The sequence below is a fragment of the Gavialis gangeticus genome, unplaced genomic scaffold, assembly GCF_001723915.1.
Source record: "Gavialis gangeticus isolate Ggan-Ray unplaced genomic scaffold, GavGan_comp1, whole genome shotgun sequence".
In the NCBI taxonomy this organism is placed as follows: Eukaryota; Metazoa; Chordata; order Crocodylia; family Gavialidae; genus Gavialis; species Gavialis gangeticus.
The window spans coordinates 12,797,189-12,814,409 of NW_017728998.1; the positions used below are offsets into that span (position 1 = coordinate 12,797,189).

At 40.3% G+C, this 17,221-nt stretch overlaps 1 protein-coding gene across 1 annotated transcript in view; it reads left to right on the forward strand.

The window, feature by feature from the left end:
• ADAMTS18 (ADAM metallopeptidase with thrombospondin type 1 motif 18) overlaps positions 1 to 17,221 on the forward strand; it is a 125,232-nt gene that overhangs the window by 91,571 nt on the left and 16,440 nt on the right. Inside the window, exons 15-19 of the mRNA XM_019505270.1 lie at positions 7,540 to 7,681; positions 9,340 to 9,466; positions 13,415 to 13,619; positions 15,919 to 16,110; positions 16,677 to 16,889. Of these exons, the coding sequence (XP_019360815.1) occupies positions 7,540 to 7,681; positions 9,340 to 9,466; positions 13,415 to 13,619; positions 15,919 to 16,110; positions 16,677 to 16,889 (879 nt within the window). The remainder of the gene's footprint in view (positions 1 to 7,539; positions 7,682 to 9,339; positions 9,467 to 13,414; positions 13,620 to 15,918; positions 16,111 to 16,676; positions 16,890 to 17,221) is intronic.

Consider the following 17,221-nt stretch of genomic DNA (forward strand, 5'->3'; position numbering starts at 1 on the left):
CCCCCTTCCCCACCCCCAACTTACCAGCTCCGAGTCCGGCTCCAGCTCCCTGTTGCAGCCACCAGGGACTGTTTGAACCATCGAAGCTCTCTGAATATTTTCTGAAGATTTGGAGGCTTTGAATTGATTTGAACCTTTTTATTGGCCTCCTGATTTGATTCAGATTTGGAGATTCGGCCACTGAATCAGGCCAAATCTCCTCCAAATTGAATCACCCTATCAGTTAGTACTTCATTAAGGAAGTACTAAACTAGATGCGCAGTAACTGTGGTGCATTAATGAACACGTAGTCATGCTCAGTTAGTAGGAAATATCTCATAGATATGAGTGAGAAAAAATTAGCTCAGCGCTGGATTGTTAAATTGATTGGGATTCAATATTAAGTGCCATCTAGGTCTTTTGTTTTATTAATGAAATATTCCACCATTTGAGAAAGCACAGTGACCTTTTTTTCAGGTGATACGACACAGAATCAATGAATTGATTAAACAGGAATGGGAAGATTAAAGCCTTTGGCCAAAATGACAACATGTTGAATAGGAGAATTTAGGAAACCTCACTGAAAGGAGATGGTTTATCTTGACAGCAATAAGGAACAGATGGAAGGGATGCTTTTAAAAAGAGGGGAACATTTACTGGAAAAGAAGGTGAATGGGGCTTCAAAGTGGGAAAACATGTCTAATTAGAAGCAGTAAATCACTTCCTCTTGTCAATAGGGAAAAAGGAAGCCAGGTGGAATGACTTTACTGATGATCTACCACTGGGAGAGAGCCAATTTGCAGTTATAAGGCATTACATTTATTATTAGCTGCTCAATGATAAATTCATACTGATTTCCCCTGAAGAGAGGGTGAGTGGGAGAGAGCAAAGATATGCTGATAAGATACAGATGTAGATTCAGTACAGGGAATAAATGGGTCCTTTTAAGTGAAAAGCGATTTGCTGGATGGCATCTTGTAAGATTGTGTATTTAGCATGTGAATAGTTAAAAAGACAAAGGAAATACAATAACACTACCAGATAAATCTGGAACAGATGAAAGTAAGAGTGAAATCATACAGGACCTTCCAAAGCTACGCTGTTTTGTTTTTTTTAATGCCATTAGTAGGCTTACTTCAAGAGTCCTAATTTTTCATAAGCTTTTAGTAAGATCTACTTAAGATGCCTTCTAGAAATACTTAAAGGATAGAAATCCTTTTGGTTCATGGATTAAGCTAACAAGAAGCTGATGGGAGAATCCTCCCATGTTTTCATTATCCATTATAAGGATTTTCTTTTTCCTCTGAAGCATCTGGTGTTACTAGATAGATCCCTTCAGTATAGCATCACTAACTTCCTAATAGATGTTTATTGAGGCACATAATGTATATGCCACATATGTATATTGACCTCTTTTACACAATGGAAAAGAGAAGCAGTCCAGAGAAGTCAGATGAATTATTTTAGATGTATGCAAAGGCCAGTGAAATCAGAATCTGGCTTAGAATATTGACAGTTGGTAGGAAGTAAAATTTTGGGTATATTGTACAGCAAAGAAATAATCATATTAGTGCCACTGATGGATAGTGATCCTCAAATTTTGGACCCAGCGGCAAACTTCTTAATGGAGGTGCTAGTATTCAGGATCTGGGTACAAAGCTTTCTCTGTAAATGACCCGCAGGTACTATGAGCCCATGAAAAAACTTACTGCCGTACACATGGGTGACGATAACTTTGTTTTCTGTTTTATAATCAATTTCCAATTCTTTTCTCATTTTTGTCTCCTTGCCCTACACAAGCGCTGTATCTGTCCTTTTCCTGACAGATTACATACACCACTTATGTGTTCGCTTCTACATTATGCAGGATATTGTGGGCTTTTTATCTTGTCTTAGCCAATGTAATTTATGGCACTATGTTGCCAGTGACTTAATGTATTCTTGTTACACAAAAACATGATTTAAAAATACAAATTGGTCACTCAGCCAAAGGATGCACCGACAGCCACCTAAAAGGTTTGACCTGCAAATGTAGGTGTGGTATGGGAAACCTGGGATAGGCAAGGAAAAGGACCTTAGACAGAGGAGCAGATGTACAGGTGGCTCAGAAAATTTATTGTTTTAGCTTTGAAATCAAAATTAGCAGCAAAAGAAAAGGGTTATTTACTCAAGAGACTTCAATTTATCCATTGTTTTAACATTTTATGCCCTAAGCAAAAGCCACAGCTCTTTCGTCAGAGTAGATCTGGCAAATTCCAGCCATCAAGTCTGTGGTTTTCAAACTCAAGAAGCTGTAAATTTTATAACACTACGCCCTGCGGTCAGAGCTGCTGAGTGTTGTGTCTGAAGTCAGGTGGTTGGTGTGTTAAAGGTAGACATTAAACAGTTCTGTTGAGAACCTGGAAATGTTTAAAGCAGTTGTTTGCCAGCTGTAAATTTGGGAGCAAATGCCAATTGGCTGAAAAGACTTTGGAATACGTCCAGTTAAGTAGACTGGAGCATTGGAGGTCTTTCCAAATTTGTAGGTCTGATAACTTGGCGCTATATACAGACTTTAGTTATTGGGTTGTTAGAGAAGGGCTTCAAAATGAATGCTTGAAAATATGATTGAAGAACTATTCATATATGCTTGCTAAATTAACAAATTGCAGCTTTTCAATAGTTTGCATTCTTGACTGAATTTAAAGGAACAGTGTGCTGTCGTTTCAGATGAATGCCACAATATAGATGCTGTTTCTAGAATTCTGAACTGTAAAGTGCTGGGTTCTCGGTAGTCATATAAAACTGTGCTATTTAGCTGAACAAGGGTGGAAAGAAGAAGGTGTTTGGCTCACTATGCCTAGATCCAAGGTCCAAGTCTATATATTCCCTCTTTTGAGCAAATGGATATAGAGGAGCTCTTGCCTTGGTTTCCATCTCCATGATTTACCAGTCAGAGTAGCTGACTGCAGGTGATTGGGAAATTAACTTGTGTCCTTGCAATAACTATAGTAATTTATTCTCATATTCAGGAAGCATCTGTGTATCCCAGCTCAGATATTTAAAATGTGTGGACCAATCTTCCCTTTTCAGAGATGAGCCGGATTTGGCCCAGATGCACGTAGTGTGGTACTGACAACTTCTTACATGACTGTTAAGTGACAGACACTGGCCTGTCTTGTTCTAACTTGTGAGAGATCGTATACTCTCTTTCTTCTCAATGCTGTCAGTGTGGCAATCTCCCTGTGCTTCAGTGAAGTGAAAGGGATTGGTTGTCAGGTCCCTTTTATCTTCTCATTCTTCCTCTTCTTTGATCTGAATTCTACTTCTCCAGTTTTAGACTACATTTGCTTCGTTCCCTGCCTATACTTTAAGAGCCCCTAAAGTAAAGAGTAGTACAGCTGAAATTCTTAGCAGGTAGGTTACTTCATAACATTAGTCTAGGGGCTTCTCTGAGATAAATTGTCATCTTGACCTGTCATCTGCCAAAATTGAGGCTGTCTTGTTGCTCTGTTTGTAGAGCGCCCAGCAGAATGAGGTTCGAAGTCCATGCCTGGGGCACATAGGTACTAACACAATATTGTTAAACTGCTTCTGAATCTCAACAAATACTTTTCAGTTTGTCCAACATCTGACATGGAACCCAAATAGCTTGGAATCTAAGTCCTTCCTCTAATGTTAGACCTCAGAATGGATGACAACTTACTATTGCCACTATTTACTCCATTAGTTCAAGTGGCTGAAGTCCGGGCAGTGGATCTAAAGGTACCAACCTGGCTGGTCACCTATGCCAGATTTGATAGTAATGAGTGTCATAGAAAAAAGCCCCTGAGGAAACTAATAATACCACCCAAAGAGCAAGAGTGAGAGTAAGCAAGTAAAGTAGGCATGAGGCCTCACACCAGATAATAAGGAGAAAACAAAATATTGAATAGTTCCTCATTAAGTGAGCACTAAGCAGGGGTGGGCAATTATTTCAGGTGGAGGGCCACTTACTGAGTTTTGGCAAGCCATCGAGGGCCACATGATAGGCAGCCAGGGGCAGATAAATATTATTTTTCTAAATTTTTAGGGGCCCCGCAGGCTGGATAGAATGACTTGGTGGGCTGCGTCTGGCTCCCAGGCTGCATTTTGCCTACCCCTGTACTAAAGAGAGGAACAGTCTGATGGAAAGAAATAATACGAACAGTACGATGATTTAATTAAACATTATATCATAATACACATGTACAAAGAAGCTGATTTAAGGCTTCCCCGATATGCATAATTCTAGTGTTTGCTAACTTTTGAGGGCTTGACTAAACAACCTGCAGAATTTTTCAACATTGTTTTTATGTATGCAATACTAATAGAAGACGAATCTTGATGCCATCTTCTTGTGTGTACTATAAATCATAACAATACTTATGTCAAAATTAGGGCTGTGCGAAATGGCACCATTTCATTTTGACTTCCATTTCAATGTTTTGGTAGGACAGGGTTTCATTTAGTTTTGAAGCACTGTTCCGTTTTGTTTCGTCGAAACTCTTTCGCTGTTTCAACACTGTTTTGACATTTTGCCCATAGGCTATAATGGAGAAGTGCAAAACTGCCTATAACTTTCTGGGAAACTTCACCTCAAATTCTTGAAAGCAAAACCCTTGTCACTTGTAAGTGTGAAGACGCAGGGGGATGGAAACTGCAGGGATGGTAGCTCCTGCTGAGGCCACAAAGCCTGCCAAGTGTCAAGGAGATAGGTGCAGGGGTTTCTGGGAAACTGCACCTCAAGCTGATGACAAGCAAAACTCATGACACGTGACTATATGTGTGTATTACGGCGCAGCTGTTTTTCCATCCCTGCATTGGAAGGGACCTCAGGGAAAGATCACAGTCACTGGCTAGCTACACAGTCAATATGAGAGCAGTCCTTCCCTGCTTTTCCCCCTCCCTCTCCTTACTTTCTGTTTCCCTGCAAGCAAGCCCAGCTTCAAAACTAGTCAAAATTATTCATTGAAGCACAAGAGTAGATAATTAAGACTTTGTGTATGTACAACTATAAGGTATCTTACTCCTATTATGAGTCAGTCTCTGCATGTGTCAGTGGAAGGTCTATTATGTGGACGTGTCAGTAGAAGGTCAATTTTGATTTTAGTTTAACATAAAATGCCCCAAATTATATTACTCTGACTATTAGGAGTCTCCAACTGAATTTTGCAGTGAAACAGAGAGTATACTGTATTGCTGAATGAATATATTTTGCCTGCAAATGGTCTGAACTCCTATGTTCTCAGTCTAGAGCAATATCAAGAGTCACTGACTGAAATAAAATATCTGGCTGCTAGGAATGGAAAACACAGCTTCCTTTTCTCTTTCTTCTGAAAAATAAATATTACTTTGTTCAAATCCTTCATGTGTTCAGTATTATTACACTGCAGTTCATGTGAATTTCTTCTGAATTTTCACTATCATGGGTCATTTCTTTTCTCCATTATGTACATATTCAGAATACCTGAAACCCCTTGGGTGCATTTAAACATTTTATAACATTTCTTGAACATAAAAGACAAACTTAAGTTTGCTGCTGGTTTTTGAAACCCATCTGTTTAGAGACCATGCCTACCTACATGGATGTGCTTGTGCACTTAGGTTAGACATCGTATGACATTAATTGATACCGACTGGCTGCCATATTTTATTAGTATCCCTTAAGGTAATCATTAACACAAACTAGAATTGTTTTTAAATGTTAACACTTATCAAAATTGTGGTTAGGAAACGAGGTTAACTGCACCTGCTCTGTATATTTGTAGTGGTCAGATCCATATTGCTGAGGAAATAAAACTTAATAGAACTCTATAATTTTAAAACCAATATAAGGGTGACACTGTTTCTATGGAACATGGATATATATAAGCGCAACTTAGCTGTCAAAAAGCCCTGTTGAAAACAAATGATATAAAATAGGCATTTCTGTTTAAATTCAAATTCAAGTTCAAATATGTATCAGGCTTTTATTCACCTTGTATTCATTTTATTCCATATTTTATTGGAATAAGCTCAGTAAACTTCAAAACGTTTTGCAAATTAAGGGTGAAATACAGTTCATCAGGAATATGTTAAATGCAGTGAACTGCACATTGAGGAGCACCTCCAAAATCCAGACCCACTCAATTAAGTTGCTACTTACTTACCATAGTAAAAAATATATTTCTGATGCTAGTCAGACCATGCACAGACACAAATGGGAAGGAAGATGCACTATGCACAAAGGAGAGTTATATACTTTCCCATAGACATATTCATGAGCAGCTCTTCAACTGGCATAAATTGTCATCATCCCAGCTACTTCAGCTATTCTGACTATTATGCCAACTGAGTTTCTTCTCCATGGACTTCTCACCAACATTTGGCTTTGTAGGGGTAATGGCAGTGTTACAATAAGTGTGCAGGATTATCCATTTATCAGCAAAATGTCTATCTTGTATGTCAAGGCTAAGGAACTGAAAAAATCATGTTCAACCACCTCTATTCCAAGCCTACAGCCATGCCTTTCCTTTAGGATCATAGGAAAGTAAGGCTAGAGAGGAACTCACAAGGTCATCTAGTCCATTCCACCACTCCAGGCATGATATAATCAAGATAATCTCTGACTATGCCATCCCGGTGAAGTGTCTGTCTAATCTGTTCTTGATAACTTCCAAGGATGGAGAGAGTCCACAGTTTCTTTAGGTAACCTGTTCCAATGCCTGCCCACCCTTATATGCAGAAAGTTCCTCCTAATCTCCAACCTCAATTTCCTCTGCTGTATCTTGAGGTCACTGCTCCTAGTCCTGTCCCCTGTGGCTACAGAGAAAAGCCCATTTCCATCCCCTCTGTAATTGCCCTTCAGGTATTTGAAGACTCTTATTGAATCATCCCTTGTTCCTAAATTAAACAGATCCTGAATCAATAAACCATTTCAAATCTTGTTTACTGAAATGTTTAAATGCCTTGCTGGTGCCAACAAATGAATTCATAGATTTCATTGTCACAGAGGATTATCTAGTTTGTCCTCCTGCACAGTGCAAGACAGAGAATTGTACCCAAAATTAAAGCTCTAAATCTCTATCCAGCAGCTACATTGCTACAAGTAGGTTTCTGAGCCTACACTGAGGCATCTACCAATGCAGAGGTATTTTTAGGTCTAAGGGATTAAGAGACAGGACATACGTTCAGGAAGAAACTGGTCATGATCAAACTGAGATAACACATGTCATGGAGTTCTTGGTCCTACTCCATGCCATCTAGCTGTTTTTCTGTTTCATTAACTAACCTAACCTAACTCCCATGCGGGACTTTTCTGTGTTCCTTATCATGTGACATGTCATCCCAAGCATGATTTGGCTTTATGCATTGCCATTGGAACCATGCTGCATTAGGATTACAAAGGTGCACTGGGTCATTGAAAATGTATATAATTAAGAGTTAGCATCCTGAGAACTCTTAGAGAAATGTGACATATTAAATATCTCATTTGGGTACATCTTTACATATTCTCAGCTACCTTCAGAATTCCAGAATCTGTTTTTTTTAATCTCACCTCTTTTTTTTTAAACTCTCTAGCTCTTGTTACAAGGCACAAATCCTGGTATCTCTTGGGAATACACATTTCCCAAAGCCATCAGTGAGAACAAGACATCTGCCAAGAAACACAGCTACTCCTGGGTGACGATACAGTCAGAGTGCTCAACTGCATGTGGTGGAGGTAGGCAATTTTCCTATTTCCAGTCTTGTGTACCTCCTTGTCAAGGCATCTCCCCATAGTCCAGCTCCCTTTAATATGACTATGGTCTATATGAGCATGTATAAGAGGTGTTTATTATCTAACAACAATTATTAAACAAACAAAATATCTAACTTCCTTTATCTTAGAATTTTCTCATTTTGTCCACAATTCAGGAAAGCATTCAAGTTGGTGATTCAGCCCAACTTGTTCAGGCCAACACTTAAGCAATAATTAGATTCCTTTGAAGACATAGTACACAAGATGTGCTATATTACTGTCCAGATAACAGCTCTTAGAAAGGAAATGATAAAGGAGCTAAGAAGTAGCATAGAGGTAAAATTTATAGCAGAGTACTTAGAGAAATAAGTTACATTATGCTTAGGATGACAGAAACAGCTAGAAATGCTCTCGTATTGCCTGTCTGACTTGTCTTTGTTGTATCTATGGACTGCACGTGATGTAAATAACATAGTACTGGGCATGTCTACACATGCATTTATGCTGGCTTAAATTTACTGCTCGGTAAATTACTGCACAGTATGCAGTATGCATGCAGGCATTAAAGCATATTAACGCTGTGTGTGGACTGACTTGGGACTAAAGTTAGTCCCAAGTCAGTCCACACACACAGTGTTACTGTGCAGTACGGTATCTACATGTGTGTTACTGTGGAGTAACTAATCAGGCATAAATTTGATACCTGCATGATGCTATTCACTCAAGTCAGTATAAATTACCATATTTATTGCACAGTATGGATGTGAACGTGTAGATATGTGCGGTTACTCCACAGTAAATGCTCATGTATAGACGTGCCCACTGTAAAGAAAAATAAGTAAATCCATGGAGTCACTCACTGTTTTTAAATCATTTGCAGCCCTTACTGAATTCAGTGGACTATCTTTACATGGAAAGAGGCAGACTATCCCATAGCAAGTTCCAGCAGGATTACTTGTGTGAAATAGAGCAAGGAGGATTTGGCTCAGAATACGGACGCTTATGATCAAGAGACTACGGCTCACTTACATGTTTACCATAATGTGTCAGGACTAATTCCTTGATTGCAAAAGCCCTGACATCCAGAAACACTGAAGGTTCAGATAAATGCAGTTTTTGTCTGATTAAATCTTAATCTGATAAACTCACAGGCACTATTCCCACATGTCTTTTTCCATGATTCAAACTAGATATGCACCAGTCAAAGCAACCTCAAACAGGCTAAGGATAGCTATAGAGACAGAGACTAAACAAGGTGACAAACATTTTGCCAGGTTTTAACTACATGGAAAAGGCTCTTTGAAAGCCTGCCTGGATCCTACAGGTAGCTTGACATGTTATTGGTTTTGACCCAGTGATTCTGCTATACTGCCACACTGTGCAAATACACTGTGTAGATCAATATGTTAAAGGTGAGTTCAGTGGTAGCCATAGCATTTGCATTGCATAAGAGGAAGCTAATGTTAAGAATAAGCTACCAAATTTTCTCCTACTGTAATTCCACGTAAGTCAATGAAATTGCATCAACAATGAATTTGAGCTGTGTACTGCAGTTTCAAATACTGTACTAACACACTGTTTCTCCTTTTATTTAGAAGTTGGGTTATACTTAGTTTTATTTTTTGCTGGTATCTCCATAGGGCACTTTACAGCAAAAACACTTTGTTTACAAGACCATCACATGCGTGTGAATTCCTCTTTCTGTGACCCAAGGACAAAGCCTGTGACGGAAACAAAACTGTGCAATACTAACCCCTGCCCAGCATAGTAAGTGGTGCTTATTCTTATACCATTTTTGCTATCGTCTTTGTATTTGTTGAGGAATAAGTTCAGTATTAACCTGCATTCTTAGGAGTATTTTGTGCCATGTATCAGTGATGTGACTGATTTCAAACCACACTGATTTCTCTAGGAAAGTAAGGGAATAATGATTGTGTTGTATAGGCTTCCGGCACAGCAGTAGCAAATGGAGGTAGGGAGGATGAGTGATTAGAATGGGGTTTGGGGAGCTTCGCCTTTCTGTGAAGCTTCATGATTGATTATTACCCCAAACAAAAAATACTACATATATTACACCAGTAAGAAGCACATTTAAGCCAAACAGAGAAAATGCCAACAGCATGGTCAGTACTGTATGAGATGCAGCCGAACATAGGCGGCCATTGATTCAAGGATCTAATTGTTTAGAAGACATAAACACCTAAGTTGAAATGCTAACATAAAAATGAGGGCAGATCGCCTGTTATTTTCCCTGCTTACGCCTGTGAGAGTGAGAATCTCTGATTTGCAAACATCTTATTTATCATAATGGCTGAGAGGAAAATAGCACACTCACTGAAATTTAATGGGCTATTTTCCTCTATCCAGGAATAATCTGGTGAGATAAATCTAAGAGATTTGTGCACTGTGTAATAGTCTGGGTTATAGTTAAAACCTATGGCTTCAAATACATTTAACATGCTTAAAAATGATCCAATAATGGTTTGAAATTTCCTGCAAAATTTAGAAATTACAACACAGGACATAAAATCCAAATGGCAAATTATAGAGTAGGGCCTCAAAAAGATAGAAATAAGATTGAAGTAGTGGCAATGTGACACATGAGCGCTCCTTGTGCCTGCTTCAGCAGTTTTTTTGGATTGCCTTTGGCCACACTATTGTCTGAATACTAATTTTAAGTGATCTTTGTAGCCAAACACAGCCTGTTTGTGTATGATTTATCTGTTGCCAAATGTATTTTTATCCAATGGGCTCAATTTGGTGTAGACAGAAAAGCAATCTGTGATGCTTCCAGGATTCTTTGCTAGCTGTTTATATTTTCCTCATTTTGATTTGGCGTTGTCTTGGTATAATGATTCTCAAATACGACGTTTTATTTTAATCTTGTACTAGGACTACACATGTAACTCCTGTTACCATTAATGGGACTTCACATCCACTGTGAAGCTCGCATTTAGTGCATACAGCTATTGAGAGGGAATATGTAAGGAAAAGATTTTTTTGAGGTATGGTATCATTCCTCTGGGCTAAATTCAACTCTGGTTTGTTACCTGAAGGCAGTCAGATAATGAATTTTTAACAATAAAATATAGTATAACATGTTCTCATGGACAGCAGGATGTCTAGGGTCCAATGAATGCATGTTTGAGCAACAAATGGGGGCCATATCATCTGATGGTGTGATACGGCATCTCTTCCTTCAACTGAATGGAGTTCTGCCAGGTCACATAATTTAGGATCTGGTTGATAAATGTACAGTGTCCAATAGGATCCACCCCACCTAACTGTGACAGCCCCACAGTTTTAAAATAATGCCTAACACTGAGAAAACAAATAAGGAATTGTAAGGAGAAAATAAAACCGAAAGAAATAGATTAGGCATAATCCAAGAAGAACAACCGATGATAGATTAACGCACATGTAGATCAACATCACCTTTGCATGACAGCATAAAATGGACGACTGTAGATCTGAAGGTTCAGCAAAGAAAAAATTAGTGCACAACAGGAACAAAGACTCATTAATATGAGGAGGTACAAAATTACTACCCTGAGAGTGCCAGAGGTAAGAACAGAAAAAAAGGCATCAGAACTGTATAATGTTATTATTGGAGCAAAGGGCTGCCAAATCTGGTCATAATTATTGAAGTTATTTGAGCTAATGAAAGATAGTTTTGGAGCATGGCCAAAATAGTCTTGGAAAATGGCAGCTTAAAAAAGGCATTCAAGCAGGTTTATAACAACTGTCTATGTGAAAAAGGATAATGCTAAACAGATATAGTGAGTAAGCTCTTAAAAAAAAACCCTTTCTATTTTACCTATTTACCTGAATAGTATACCTGAGTATAACCAATGAAAACCTATACAATTGATTAGAATCATAACTTCTGTCCAGAAGTGTGTGTTTCAAGTGTATTTTCTGAGGTGGACTGCAGAGGGGATAGTCATATGATTTTGGAGGCTTGATATTCCTTTTTCCTTGAAATCTTTCACAACTTTGGACATGTGTGGAGTGTGATTGTGTATGTGACTATAGAGACATTGTACAAAAGTAAAGCTGGCCAAGCAATTAGAATGCATACATGTGCCCCCCACGCAGCGTGCGTGTGTGCGTGCACACGCGCGCGTGTGGTTAATTTGACATTGTTTTATTTATATGGCTGGTCATGCTGCCTAAAGTATTTGTTTCAGGACATCTTCTAAATCCTCTGAACCCATTCCTTTTTTTTCCGTTTTATTTTAAGGACGGACAGAACTTTGTAAACAAATATATTATTCAGAGCAAAGGCAAGGCAGGAATCTTGGGATTCAGAATAGAACTGGGCATCACCAATACAACGTCTAGGCCCATGTGCTTTAGCGTCTGTATACAGATGCTTTCAGAGTTGAATTCCTGAAGGCTGAGCATCTGCCCAGACATATATTTGAAGATTTAGTTCCCATTTTTTCTCTCTCCTTCTGACTCTTCAGCATGCGTTTCAGTGGATCCTTTTTTCTCCTATGTTCCCTTTGGTGTCTGACATGGTTTTCTTCTTGGCCTCCCCTCCTACAAGCTCCCTGAAAGATAATGTCTTCTCATGTGTCTTCAACCACCTCAGCCTTTCTACTGCTTTCTTGTTTATTGGAGGTTACCAACAACTAAAAAAAGGAATATGGCCAAAACTGAATTCCTGAATATTTTATTCCATCAAAGAGCTAGCAGGAGGAATTTCTGTAGAGTTCAAAATCCTTTCTTTATGCCAGACCCTTTGTTGTGCTGGCACACATATACCCTAGCAGGCCAGGCACCATACAAATCTTGGGTCAAATCATAGCTCAAAATCCCTAGTAACTTTTCTTTGAGGCCTAAAAGAACCAGGTCAGAAAGTGATGGCTCTGGTATGTTCTTTCATATTTTCTTGCTGTACTTTACAGTATATATATATATATTTGCATATAACATGCACCTTTCCCCAAAAAGCAGCTGCTGGAAACTGGAGTGCATGTGATATGTGAGAGATACGGTAAGTGCAGGGTCTGCCACTGGTTGCTGAACCCAAAAGTGAAACCTGCAGCAACCTGTAGCAGAACAATAAGCAGGCTCAGCTCCCTTGCTGCTGCTATTCTGTCACTAACTCCAAGGTAAGGTCTTTTTTCCTTCAGTCTGCCTTCCGGGAACAAGATGCTTATATTTCAGTGTGTGTTATATGTGAGAAGATGTGGTATTAAACCCCGCCCCCACCCCAAGCACACCTTCCTTGTCTTTTTGATGATTTGAAGCCATCAAATTATTCAATAGCAAGCTATATATCTGTGCAATTTTATTATGGTTTTTTTTTGGTCTTCCCTCTTCTCCGGCTTGTTTCACTCATACAGTATGGCCTGTTATACATTAAATCATGGGAAATGGCCCTTTGTAACTATTTATGAAGTACGCTAGATATTTATAAAAGTATCCCTGTGGGACTATTATAAAGCAACAACAATTAAGAGCTTGTGATTATAGGCTAAATGGTTGGTAGTTCATTCATATAAAAATGTGGTGTGTGCTTTGTTAAATAGAAGACATCAGTATTACAGAAGAACATTGCCAAGCCATTTAAATGCAACACCAACAGAATGCATGACATTTTGTCACTGGGCTGTTTGTTAAGTACATAGACCTTGCATGCATTGATTTTAGAGGGTGTGTTATAGTCATGTGCTGGTAATAAATTAAGGTATTCTCTCTTTTAAGCTGGTCAACAGGCGAATGGAGCACGTGCAGCAAATCTTGTGGTGGAGGGCAACAAAGTCGCTTGATTCAGTGTGTGCAGAAAAAATCTTTTCAAAAGGAGGAGGTGGTAGCACATTCCCTTTGTCCAGTCAGCACTCCGGCTCAGGTACAGATGTGTAATAACAGAGACTGTCCCCCTGAATGGAGCACTGGACCTTGGTCGCAGGTAAGACTTGCTATGTGTTGTGTGTTAAAATAATAGATATGTTGGCACACGTTCTGATGGCCTAGGTGGCAAGAATGGATTGAATAAAGATTCTGCACTTGGAGCCTGCCTTTTTTCAAAGGTCTGTTTATTATAATACTATGTACAATCGAATTTGTTTTTAGATATCAGCCTTCAAAAAAGAGATCCGAAAGTAAGGCTGATGTACCTACATGCATGAAGTTGTACCTGCTTACACCAATTCTGAATGTGGCTCTTAATCAACCGGGGAAAAGGAACAATGTCTTGGTACAGCCCTATCCCCCAACCTTCATACTTCTGCCCCCCATATACAGGTTTATCTAGTTTTCTGAAACACAAGACTCTATGGTATCTTGAAAGAACAGGCTCCTTACCAGTATATTCAGTATGTCAGAAATATTAACATTTCTCAGAGAAGGAATATCATCAATGATACCATGGAGGACAGAATAATGAGCAAGGATTAGACTTCCACACTAGCAGACATATTCACTTTTTAAGTCCGGGGAAATACAATTCCAATTTCCTGAAGGACATATACAGTAATTGCTTATTTACTTCAGTCTTTGTTTGTGTAGCCCATTCCCAATGAGTAATTTAATTGTTCAGTAAATTATTGTTAGTGGCTTAAGTCAGTAGCGGCATGCCTGCAGGCAGATTCCTCTGTGCACACCCTCTTTCAGAAATGTATGAAAAGCCTGACAAGCTATATGCTTAAGGTAAAAACTCAGCCCTGCTGTTTTTGCAATGCTGTTGATGCTAGCAGATAGTGAATGTTAATTTAAGGGTAAATGGACTGCCACAGGGTCTTTAAATTTAAGGAAGAACTGACACTATGGATGTACATTTAAGGGAACTGATTTCATTTATTGAGCTTCAAGATTGACTGGAATCTATTGTAAAATCTAATATTTGTAAACACAATAAGCATTATAACGCTGCTACTCTGTGAGAGATTAGAAGGGCTGATTTAGGTAGATACAGTTATGAAGGGTATACTTTTCCAATACATATAGGTTAAGTAGACATTCAAAAAGCCTGAACGGGAAGTGATGTATGTTTTGTTTTGTGCTTTACTCTAAGCATCCAAGGTTCGGTCGAGAGCAAACAGAACAGATGTTTGCCCTTTGGTGGGACAGCTGCCAGCCCTAGCTGAAACTAGCAGGTGGGGGGGGGGTGCTCCCGCACACCTCCCAGCAGGCTATCAGAAAATGCCAAGGCCAGCCAAGAAGTGGAGCAGCTGGCCACCCCGGATTGGCCAGCGCAACAGCCCCGCCTCCCCATAGCAGCAGCCAGCTCTAAGTGGTGGTGAGAGGGAGAATGGGGGTCTCTGCCTTGGCCTGAGCCTCCTCAGACCTGAGCCCACACGAACAGTTGGGGGAGGCACACACAACAGAGGTTTCCTCCCTTGCTGCCTGGCCTGGCTGGCCATCATGGTTTTTCTCTGCGGCCCTGGCCCCCTGGCTGGCTGTCAGCAGCAGTGCGGGGGGGGGGTGGAAGGAGAGAGGAGTGGAGACCCCCACCATGTGGGCTCCCTCCAAGCTTTGCTGGCTCAGGTCTGGGAGAACCAGGTCCATGTGGTGTGGGCCTCTGCTCCCCTTCTTCCCCTTGCCACTCCTGACAGCTGGCTATTCATGGGGGGGTCAGAGCTGGGGAGAGGAGCTGTACTGATCAGCTGGGCTAGGAGTAGGGAGGAGGGAAGAAGCCCCCATCTCATGCCCTGCCCCCTCAGCTGTGCTGACTCAGGCCAGGGCTGCATCCAGCTGGGGCTGGCGCCCCCCCGCCCCCAAGCCACTGCTGACAGCTGGCATGGCCCCCAGCCCCACCTCCTGCCTGTGGTCAGCTCTGTGAGAGCCCCCTTGGCCAGAGCAGATGAGCACGGCTGAGGTTAGCACACCACCCTGTAAGAGGGGGTTAGCAGAGGCCAGCAAAGCAGCCTGGGATGCTGGGGACTGTGACCTAACTTGAGCCAGGAGGGAATCTGGTAAAGAAATTTGATAGACTGGTGTTGAAGAAAAGAAATATTCATGTGCAATGTCTGTACCTGGCTGTAAATTCAATAGTTTTGTGCCACTCTAATTCCAGTACACTCTCTCACTCTCTCTCTTTTTCCCATTTTACTTCTTTCAATATTTTAATGGCAGAATTTCAAGGTTACAGGTTTTATAATGGTGGCAACAGAGCAGCTTGTTCCTTGGTTTTATATTCTATTGACAATAGGAAAAAAAGGCTAATTTTAAATTCCCTCAGGTTAAGAGAACATTTCTTTTTGCCACAGTGTTCTAAGACCTGTGGGAGAGGCATTAAGAAACGGGACGTTTACTGCAAAGGCAACAGCTCTTTCAAGGTGAAAATCTTACCGGAGAGTTTGTGCAGCAAAGAACCCAAGCCAGAACCCCAGCAGACCTGCGTGCTAGGACGATGCCCCAAGAACGACCGACTCCAGTGGATGATTTCTTCTTGGAGTGAGGTACACTACCGAAGTCTTAATGACAGCCTGTCTTACCTTGCAAAAGAACGCTGACATGCACAGAGCAAATGAAAGGCAAAAAAATGCTAGGGATTCAAAAAGGGTTAAAATACGAACGCTAACTGAATCATATGTATAGGTTTGTCTGACTTTTAAAACATAATTAGTAATTTTGGGTGCCTCATTTTTCAGGTGCCATCCTTAAAACCATTCAGGGGGCTGATTTTGGAAGTGCTGAGCATGTGAACGTTGAAAATGAGGCCCTGCTGAGGAGTTTTAAGGAGGTCGCTGATAAAAATGAGGCGCTTCACTGCAATTTTGAAATTGTACGCCCGTGTATTGAAATACACTTAGCTGTACCGTGCTATCAGTTTTTATGTCAGACTCCACTCACTTCACAAGAAGTTCCAAAATTGCAGCCTGCACATTATCACGGAAACATTTTTTCAGTTCTTTGATGCATTTCTAACTTCCATTAAAACTTTTATTATCTTAAACAGAAGAGATATCCTTTACTTACATTTTTTTAAATATATTTCTGAGCAGTGCACTTTTCCCCCCCACAGTGTTCAACCTCCTGTGGCCCTGGTGTAAGAAAGCGGGAAATGAAGTGCATTGAGAAAAGCATCCATGGAAAACTGATCACCTTCCCTCAGCGAAGATGTCGGAACATAAAGAAACCAAGCATAGAGCTGGAAGAAACATGTAACAATGGAGCTTGTCCATTGATTACATTATATAGCATGGTGTCTGGATGGTACTCCTCACCCTGGCAACAGGTATGAGGAAATAATCAAGCAGGAGAATAGAGGTCCCCTCTATATATTCTATTACACAATTACCCAGTTATTTTATAGTAAATTTAGATTGGCTACATGTGCAAGTTAACTCTGGCACCTTAGAAGGTCCAACCAGCTATAAAGTTATTGCTAAAAAATGTGTAATAGCTTTATACAGCAAAAGCTGTGTTAACCGGCACTTTATTAGCCAGAAAGCTCTATTAACTGGCATCCGAGGGACGCGGCAAAAGTGAAACCGGAAGTACCACTTCTAGGTTTTGCCGCCGCTGCGAGCAGAGTTCTTGCCACTTCTTCAGCCCATGGCCCAGGGC